Source organism: Neomonachus schauinslandi, chromosome 2 (assembly GCF_002201575.2).
Source record: "Neomonachus schauinslandi chromosome 2, ASM220157v2, whole genome shotgun sequence".
NCBI classification, from domain to species: domain Eukaryota; kingdom Metazoa; phylum Chordata; class Mammalia; order Carnivora; family Phocidae; genus Neomonachus; species Neomonachus schauinslandi.
The window spans coordinates 126,437,588-126,448,139 of record NC_058404.1 but is presented as its reverse complement, the minus strand read 5'-3'; the positions used below and the strand labels follow the sequence as shown (position 1 = coordinate 126,448,139).

At 39.0% G+C, this 10,552-nt stretch overlaps 1 protein-coding gene across 2 annotated transcripts in view; it reads left to right on the top strand.

The window, feature by feature from the left end:
• The first annotated feature begins 544 nt into the window (after nucleotides 1-544).
• Nucleotides 545-10,552, top strand: part of PDLIM5 (PDZ and LIM domain 5) — a 204,191-nt gene continuing 194,183 nt past the window's right edge. The window contains exons 1-2 of one of the 2 annotated variants that reach the window (XM_021680426.1): nucleotides 545-585; nucleotides 3,968-4,105. In XM_021680426.1, the coding sequence (XP_021536101.1) occupies nucleotides 4,010-4,105 (96 nt within the window). In that variant the 5' untranslated portion in view covers nucleotides 545-585; nucleotides 3,968-4,009. The remainder of the gene's footprint in view (nucleotides 586-3,967; nucleotides 4,106-10,552) is intronic. The other variant, XM_044912907.1, reaches the window with a different exon arrangement.

Genomic DNA, 10,552 nt, shown 5'->3' with positions numbered 1-10,552 from the left:
GGATATACTGGTTGAACGGCTTTTGGCCCTTGCTCTCTATCACTGTCTTCTGGTTTGATCACAGAATTTGACTTCTAGATATTAGGGTTACCGATTTTTACCTTCCTGACAAGCAAACTTCAGGGTCGGCCCTTCTCAGGGCACGTAAAGCTCTCTCCAAAAACCAGGCAGTAGTCGCTGAACTTGCATAGCTAGGGATTTATCCAAAGCCCTCTTCTATTTTTAGCCAGAACAACTGCTTGCCGATTCAGAGAAATGCATCCATTACAAAACAGACACGAGGAGCATATACCTTCGCCAGGTACTGCTCAAAATCCCCTGATTACTCCCACCGAAACTCGGTAGCTCAATTGTTTTCCTGCGCTGGCTTCAGCTCGCCTCAGCAAGCCCGCGCGCCTGACTCCTGCGTACCCTACTCCGCCCGCCTGGGGCTGCCCGGCTCGGCCGGGGGCGTGTCTCCGCCTGGGGGCGGGGTCGGGGAGTGCAAGGAGGCGGAAGTTCCCCGGGTTGTGGGGCCGGCGCACGCACTCGGAATCACTTGTCAGCGGTCGTCTGAGGCGGAGGCAGCGCCGCGCCGGACTCGAGGTGAGTGACCGCCGGGCGGGGATGCGCGGCTCCTCCATCCCGAAGGGAGGAGGGGGAGAAGCGGTCTCCCTGCGCCCAGTGCGCGGAGGGAAGCCCAGCTGGGGAGCGGGAGGGGGCGCGCTTCGCGCGGGGACGGCTCCTCAGGTGCTTTCTGGAGCGGCGGAGGTGAAAGAGCCGCGTGGGAAGAGGAGCTCCTGGGAAAGGGCGGCGCGGGAGTGGGCGCAAGGCCAGAGGACGAGCACTGGAAGTTCCCGGAGCTCGAGTCGGCCGGGACGAGCGCGGCGGAGGCAGGGACGTGGAGCTCCCGGGCAACCCGCCGGCCCACCAGCTGCCGGGAGTTGCCGGGAGTTGCCGGGCGTCGCCGGGCACCTACTTTGCCGTCTGGGTACACCCACGTCCTGCAGGAACCTCTTTGGGGTGTAGGGAGCGGGACTAAACGGGAAAGGCGTGTTATTTTTTTGTTGGCTTTCGCCTTACTGAGAAGTGTTTATTTCCCCCCAGATATTTAAAATTGTGTACCTGTTTGGGGAAACAGCCGTGCGACCAGAAATAAAGCTTGTTTAAAAAAAATCTGTCATAATCGCCAGATTTATTAATACTTGAGTACTTGTTGGGACTTTTGTAAGACTGCCTTCAGTGCATTTGACAATAAGTGGAAAAAGGAAGGGCGTCTGGACAGGGCAGAGCTAGGAAAGAAAATTCGTGGCTGCGTCGGGCAGGGCAGGTCTAGGGTGTGATCGCCAGATCCTATCCCAAGTCCGCCTTCCTGACGGTGAGGACGTCGGACCTGCCAGCCACGGAAATAGCCCGCTCCGAAACCTTATTTGGCAAACAGGGCTAGGCGTGAACCTCTGCTGGAAAAATGTCTTGTTGACTGCTTTCATCATGTGCCCGTGGCTTTAGTTCTTCAGCTGTGCTCCATTATCTCCCAATTTGGGGAAAAAGAGAATCTCAAGATACTGCTCGTTAATTTCAGACCCTTCTTGCCACTGAGTTCTCCTTTCCCTCTTCCCACTCACCGAAGAAGCCGGGATGGAAGTGTGGGAAATACCAAGCTTCCTTCCCAAATATTAAATCGAAGACATTGTTTAGACTTTCCCTAAAAGAAAATCCCAAACTGTACGGAAGGTCCAACGTTTTCTTGGTGTTTGAAAGCAGAATAGGCTCCTCACTATTTCCTGCCTCCTTAGGAGTTTGGGCACTAATAACCAGATGGGGAGACCTGGAAAAAGCCAATAGTAATATTACCATTACTTAGGGATCAGAATGTTTTAAGGCAAATGAAGCTAGCAGAGGGAGAATACTAGAAATGAAATGACACTGGTTCTGTAATGTGGCTGTGACCTTGCCAGTGCTAGAAATTTTAATAAATGAGATAAATCGGGAAGGAAACTCCCAAGTAAAGGGAAGTTGTATGTACATGGCTTGATATATAAATTACATACATTTTCTAGTAGGGAACAGTGGGTCCAGAGGAAGTTGAGCCTAACTCTCACATTGTTCTCTTGATACAAGTTAAAGATTAAAAAAGGAGGGGGCAGGCTGCCTCAGAAATATGTTGGCTTTACACGCTTCTGATTTATATCATATAATACCGGCGTAAGAACAATCTTTCTTTAGTAGTTCTATGAAAATCTTTTATTACAGCGGGAAAACAATTAAATTATGTGTGGCTCTTAATTATCTTTCTGTTATTTGTTGTTCATGTGTATCTAACAGTTTGACTTCTGGCATGGCCATTAAGTCTTTTTAGTGCCCTGTGTGTATTACATCAGTACTGAATGTGTATTACCATGCCATTGGAAAAGCTCATCTCATTTCTGGGTAGGTGCAGTACAGATTTTCACTGGTTTAATTTTTCTTTAAGGACCAGACTTGAAAGTTTTGCCTCATTTTCCCCTTATAAGAAGTGACATCTTCTGTTTGTTTTTAATATGCCCAATGATTCACATACCTACATGTGCCAATATTAATTTGGTGTAATGGGATCAAAGTTTTGAGTGGGTTAAAAAAATGGAAAAATATTTTAAGACAGGTAATAATATAAGGTGGTGATTTAGTCCAACAGCACAGATTTTCCAAGGAAATGTGTCTTCAACAGTTTTCTTTTAAAATGTGGTTTTAAAATTATTAAATTATACATTCACTATATTTTTAATATTTTTAAAGGGGGAAATAATATGTTTCTTAGCATTACATTTTAGAAAATATCCATTTCTCCCAATTTCTCCCACCACACATAACCAATCATACCAACCAATACAAAACTCAAAGTAAAACCATGAGAGTCATGAGTGCACTTACAGCAAAACAAAGACAACACTGAAGTGCTGCTGCTTTTCTAAGGCTCCAGTTCCCTTTCATGCATTAAGATTAACCTTATATTCCTACCCCATTTAGTCATCTCATTCACTGTGTGGTTAATGCTCATTCTTTACTTTGCCTGATGTGGTGTGTGTATAAAACAAGCAGGTTCTCACTGAAATATCACTGTGCTAGACTATTGCCTATCATTGCCTGTCTAAAGGAAAAGTAAATATTGCTCTGTGTTGAAAATACCATGTCCCTATAAGAGGAAATACAAGTTGTAGTTTATTATTGGAGAGAATAGTTTTGTGTATTAAAAAACAACTTACTTAAAAAAAATTATGTATGTGGAATGAGAGTCTATGGATATGCAGTCCTTTCATATCGGAAAGTAGCTTAGAATTTAAGGACTGTTACCAACTGCAGGCTAAAGAATGCATGAGGTAGGGGCGCCTGGGTGGCTCAGTCGTTAAGCGTCTGCCTTCGGCTCAGGTCATGATTCCAGGGTCCTGGGATCGAGCCCCGCATCGAGCCCGGCATCGGGCTCCCTGCTCGGCCGGGAGCCTGCTTCTCCCTTTCCCACTCCCCCTGCTTGTGTTCCCCTCTCTCGCTGTGTCTCTCTCTGTCAAATAAATAAAATCTTAACAAAAAAAAAAAAAAGAATGCATGAGGTAGAGGGAAGGGGAAAATCATTTTGAATTAAACCTGAAATAAAATCTTGTTTCTTCTCTGTATAGTGAAGTGTTGTAAAGTACTGAGTTAAAGTTTGTATGCAAGAAGCCACAAATTGTACTGTAGCAAGTTATAAAACTGATCAAGTGTCCAGAAATAGATTCTGATATGGAATTTTTAGATTATGGAAATTGGCATCAGCTTAGAAATTGTATATTAGCTCATAGATTCCTTTTCCTGAAAAGACTGAAATGAGAACTTAATGTAGACTTACCCTCTGTATCTTCTCATCCCCCCAAACAAAATATTGAACATAATTTAGTTGAGTTTATATTAAATACATTTAAATATGTAATAGGGCTTCAAATAAACAATTTGTTAACCATCTAATTTTCTTTCACAGGTTCTTTCATTTTCTGGGATTGGGCTTTGAGCTATTAGAGCCATGAGCAACTACACTGTGTCCTTGGTTGGCCCAGCTCCTTGGGGTTTCCGGCTGCAAGGTGGCAAGGATTTCAACATGCCTCTGACAATCTCTAGTGTAAGCAAACTTCACAGATTTTATTACAGGTGTTCATTCAATGCTTAGTCTTGGAAACCTCAGGGCTGAGTTGTTGAATTCTCTGGATAACCTGTACTTACTACGATTGCTTATGGGATTTAATCTCAGCAAACTTAGTTATGTATAATAAAGGATGTGGAGGGGAGGGAATTTAACAAGGTTAATTGATTTCAATTAAGCTTATTTTCAGTTTCCCCCATCTTATTAATAAAGAAATGGAAAGCATTTAACTAAGGGACAGACTTCACATCTTTGAACTGTCACTCATTTGGGGAATCTGGACCTTAGTTTCTTCATATGTAATATTAGAAAGTTGCACAATGGGATTTTCATTGTTCCTTTCAGCTCCAGAAGCTGTTAATTAAAAACTGTTGATCAATATCAAATAAAATTACTGTTTTTGGTGTTATTTCCTCAGCTCACTTTCTGGTGAAGGTGATAGTCAACAGTAAAATTGCCAAAGGCTACTTATCTTTGAAGAGGGATTGAGGGCTTGGATCTCCTAGATAGTCAGTTTATAAATAATTGAGATTTGGTTGTTTACCTCATTATGGATTTAGTTTGAATGTATTCTGTGTATACAATTTAAGGATATATTTTCATGATGATGATTATGTTTTTTGAGGCTTGACTATGTGTCAAGCACCATTTCACTTTCTTCTTGCTATTAATTGCTTGTATAATGTTCCAGAGGGCTTTTTTTTCATAGTCAAATAAATATGAATATCCACTCCCCTTTTACTTATATGATAGCATGTTATACACGCTGCTCTGTGGCTTTTTTTCTCAATAATTTATCATGGAAAACTTTCCCTAGAGGTTTTTTGTTTTTGTTTTTAACAACTATATAGAATTGTCTTGTAGGGAAGTAGCATTTATTTAACCAGTCTCCTATGGAAAGGCATTTATATTGTTTCCAGTATCACTATTACAAACAGTGCTGTAGTGGATACCATATATACGTAATTTTTTATGTATATGTATAAACACATACAGTTGACTTGAACGACACAGATTTGAACTGTGCAGGTCCACTTACACAGGGATTTTTTTTCAATAAATATATATACAATTCTGTAAATGTATTTTCTCTTCCTTAAGATTTTCTTTCTTTTTTGTTTTTAGATTTATTTATTTATTTTAAAGAGCATGCGAGAGAGAGCACAGGCAGGTGTGGGGAGGGGCAGAGGGAAAGGAGAAAATCTCAGGCAGAATCCCCGCTGCATGTGGAGCCTCATGCAGGGTTTGATCTCAAGACCCTGACATCATGAATTGAGCCAAAGTCAGGGGTCAGATGCTTAACTGAGCCACCCAGATGCCCCCTTATGATTTTCTTAACATTTCCTTTTTTCTAGTTTACTGTATTGTAAAAATACAGTATATATAACATACAAAATATGTGTTAATAGACTGTTTATGTTATTGGTAAGGTTTTCAGTGAACAGTTGGCTATTAGTATAGTTAAATTTTGGGGGGAGTCAAAAGAAATACATGGATTTTTGACTGTATGGGGAAGTCAGTGCCCCAACCCTCATGCTATTCAAGAGTCAACTATATATGTGTGTGTGTATATATATATACATATATATATACACATGTATATGGACACATACATATACAATTTCGATAGATTGTGCCAATTTACACTTCTGTGCAATGCACAGAAATACCTCCAATTGCCCCCTGCAACAGCCTTGCCAGCAAACTTTTGGATTTTTGCCAGTTGCTTTAGGTGCATGATCTCATTTAATTCTCATGTCAACCTGTGAAATAGTGGTACTGTGCCCATTGTACAAAACTGTGTCATGAGCTCAAATGGCTGGTGTGGAAGAACGGGCTTTCAAGCATTTATGTTATGCTACTTCCCTAATGATAAATTTTATCTATAGATTGTTTCTTTAATTAGGTTTTTTTTCCTCTAATCAGGTATTTCAGAGGCTGTTGTTTTGTTTAATTATACACACACACACACACACTGCTTCTTACTATATATACACATAACTTGATTTTGAAAGATTAAGTTTGTAACACATGAAAATCTCTGCTAAAATACAGCTAATCCCTGTTTACTAATGGAGTTTTCCTTGTTTCTTGGCTGTGGATTTTTTAAACAGTTTATTTTTATTTTTGTTTATTTTATTTTTTTTAAAGATTTTATTTATTTATTTGACAGAGAGAGACACAGTAAGAGAGGGAACACAAGCAGGGGGAGTGGGAGAGAGAGAAGCAGACTTCACGCTGAGCAGGGAGCCCCATGTGGGGCTCGATCCCAGGACCCTGGGATCATGACCTGAGCCGCAGGCAGACACTTAATGACTGAGCCACCCAGGCGCCTCTATTTTATTTTATTTTATTTTTAAACAGTTAACTTTAATTTACCACCAATTTCTGTCTTGATTCCAGTTAATCAGATTTTATAAGGAAATACATATATGTAATCCAGCCTCTAAGTTTTAAGACTTCATGGTTGGGTGAAATTTTAAATGGAAAGCATCCATGTGAAAATGTGTCTTGTGATTTATTCCTGTTTGAACAGGGCAATTTTTTTCTCGTACTGAAGATCTTTTTTGAAGAAAGGAATGATATTTTAATATTGTTTTGTTTTTATGTTCTTTTAACATTATATTAAGTTTGAATATCTTACTTTATAAATAATGGGTTACAGAAGTTATTGTTTAGTTTAAAATGCATCCATTTTTGCTGGGAAAAAAGTCCAGAAACAAATTGACACTTAATGAAACAAACTGAATCATCACTTTGTTGTTTGATAATAAAAATGCAAATGTAATGTGTAAATTTTGTGGTATCATGCCTTTAAAAGAGTTTTCTGTGCCTTAGTTCCCTGGCAGACAATTTGAGGCCTAGCTCCATGTTGTGATGCTGATAGAACAGAACACTGTGTACATACATATGTGCCCTCCCCTGGCACAGAAGAAATGCTTTCCTTGTGTAGACAGAGTGCTAATTAAAGGATTTTGAACATACTGATTAAAAGAGACTATGGTAACAAAGCTGCTGAGTTATTTCTGTTCTCTTACAAAAGTCTCTGCCATCTCCTGTGACCTTTTTGGGCCTTGTGCAGTGGGGCATGCAATTCATTCTGGACTGGAGAGGATGGGAAGGGGAGGGGAGGAGAGGGAATGTTGGCTCAACTGTGCTGCTAGGCTGTTGGCTTTCATTGTAAGTTACTTTTAACCCCTTGTGTGTTTCAGTTCAGACATGCCTAGTAACATTGCCTAATAAAGATGTGTGCCTAATAACTAATTCATATTGTTGTAGTAAGATTAGTAATGTTATACCTCATCTTACTTCTCTAGTTATATTTATTTTGCCTTAATTATGTAAAACTATTGGGATATATTTTTGTGGTCATTAAATTGTTTAATTAATAGTGTCAAAGAGTAACTAAAACTTAACAGCATGCCTTAAAACATATAATTTAGTAATTCTTTTATATTAATGTTATGTATGAAATTCTTAGCAGGGTCTGGCACATTGTATTCTCTTAGCTCTTATTTTTTTACAACAATATTATTATATTAAAAAGAAAAAATATTTTGAGACTTGAAATATCAAATACCCCATAATTGTGGGTAATGTAGGAGTTACAGTTTTTTACTTAAGAGTCTACTGGAATTGAAAAAGAAAAAAAAATCCCAAGTTTGTGCTTAACTGGGAAGCTGCATGTTTTATGTTTAGAGTTCAAAAGCATCCAGTTTTTCCTTTGGTCAGGTATTGCTATGTTGAACTCCATAGGGCTATTTATGTTCCCTTATAACATTGGAACTCTGTGACAGCAAATGTATTTGTGATAAGTAGGCCATTGGCTGGGACTTGAACATTCTGTTTTCCTGAGATTTTGTTGTTACTAGCATGTGAATATGCTGGATATGACTTTGTGTATTAAAGCATGCAAACTATATGATTTTTTTTTTGCAGACTGTACAGTATTTAACATTTCACACAGATTTACCCATTATCTATAGTGTACAAATTTTACATTCTTTTTTAATAGATGGGTTTCTAAGACAAAATTGGTAATTCCTGCAAACTTTTAAAAAAATCCTCAGATTACTCTAACTATATAATCACATGTCATTGTCTTCAGTTTCCTATTCTTAAAATGGAGTACTGGCTAACAGAGTTTGTAGGCTGCCTTTTTATGACCCTGTATTTATGGAATTGCCTTGAAGCCATGGAATGTGGGGATGGGTTTCATTGTAGCAGTGTGGGTTATTGGTCTTTGCCAGTATATTTTATAAGAAGAAATAGGAGACTTCTTGCATAATTCAAGGCCATATTTTGGCAAGTTGATGTTCCTCATGATGGAATTACAGGAAGGATGATATATTTGTGAATAACATCTTTTAAGTATGGCACCCTAAAGTTGCAGTATCTGTTGTGTGTTGTTTTCTGATTTATGATGTTACAATTTTTTCCTTAAAATGTCAGTATTTGAATTTCCTGAAGATGAGCTCCCAGTTCTCCATAAAACATCTACATTGTTTCTTTAGCAGATAAGAATGAGGCCAGATATTTTAATACAAATTAAATTAATATTAATACAGATAATGATTCTGATTCTCAAGAGTTAGGAGAGGATTAGTTGTTACTAACTAGGACAAAATTTTAGTTGGATTTGAAAAGCAAAGGAAATTTACTATTTTCTGGCGTATGGAGCTTGGCTTCGGAGTATAAGACAGAGCAGAGAGAAGACAACTGTGAAACATTTTGCCAAGAATTCATTCATTCAGCAGTTATAGGAATACTTCCTAGAAACCATTTAAGAAGATACAAAGTATTGGGGGTACAGAGGTTGGGGAGAAAAGAAATAAGTATAGTACTAGACATCGTCATAAGACCTATCACACAAGACAATATTAGATGAAATTACAAAGATACAGATAAGTGTTTCTCAGTTTCAGTGGGCTTTTGTATTCGTGGGGTTGGCTTCCTGCAGGAGAAATTAATTGAAATGATGCTGGAAGGATGAAATTTGAACACCTCAAAATCAACATTTCTCTGTGTTGGTTTTCAGTGCAAAGTGAAGATGAAGACTTTTCTTGCCATTGCTTGACTCTGAGCAAAGCTGTGAATATAGTTGAGTGATTCTCCAGTCAGCCAGCTGCAGAGTTTCCCTCCTAGAGGAGGATAGAAAGACTTTCAGTCCTCTCAAGCTGAAATGGGAGAACCATCCTACCTTGAATAAATGGGTCCATTGTTAATTTTAAACTGTTGAGTGTTTTCTTTTACATTCCCTTCCAATTACTCTGTCGTTATGCCAAGTTGGAAAGTTAATGATATAGTTTGTATAACTACATAATGTATATTTCACATGTATGTTCATCTTCTGCTTTTAAAATATTAATTATCTTTTTTTGTGGGGCATAGAGACCTGTTTTTTCCTAAGTGGTGATTTTCTATCATTGTGGTCACAAGGATAAAGAATCTCAAGATAATTCTGAAGATGTTTTTCTGGATTGTTATTTGTAAAGAAATGAAAAATCTTATCAGTGTGTTTTGTTGTAAATTAGTAGTTTTAGAAAAGGGGGGCTTGGGGCGCCTGGGTGGCTCAGTCATTAAGCGTCTGCCTTCGGCTCAGGTCATGATCCCAGGGTCCTGGGATCGAGCCCCGTATCGGGCTCCTTGCTCTGCGGGGAAGCCTGCTTCTCCCTCTCCCACTCCCCCTGCTTGTGTTCCTGCTCTCGCTATGTCTCTCTCTGTCAAATAAATTAAGAAAAAAAATCTTTAAAAAAGAAAAGAAAAGGGGGGCTTGATTTTTCAGATTTTAATGAATGTTGGGCATTTTTCAAAGTTATTTGTTAAAATAAGAGGAATTTTACTGGTCTGTAAAACTTCTGTATGTGATGGAGGAAATAGTATTGTAGAGATTGGGTGAAGTAAAAATATTTTATTTTTTTAGAGAGATATAAAGAGTGTGCATGTGTGGGGGGTGGGATATGGAAAGGGCAGAGGGAGAGAGAGAATCTTAAGCAGGCTCCATGCCCAGGCCACTATGGAGCCAGATGCTAGGCTTGATCTCACAACCCTGAGATCATGACCTTAGCCAAAATCAAGAGATGGACGCTTAACTAACTGAGCCACTTTATTCTTGGATAAAGTGTTATCCAAGAATAACACTTTAAACCTAAGTAAAGGAGATTTTTACATAACTTGTTCACCTACTCACAAATTAGGTATAATATCTACTTAAACTGAGAATATTGAAGACTGTGGACTTCAGTTATTTTTGAGAACTTTCAAGACAAAGAACTTTTATTTATGATAGTTAGTCAGGTTGCAATGTGAATATACAGTTAACTAGTTGTCTTTTTCCAGAATATCCTCTTGGCAGCAGTTCTTACCCAGATTTCCATATACCATGAGATCAGTCATGGCCTTTTCCCCCAGTTACGACTGCATGGG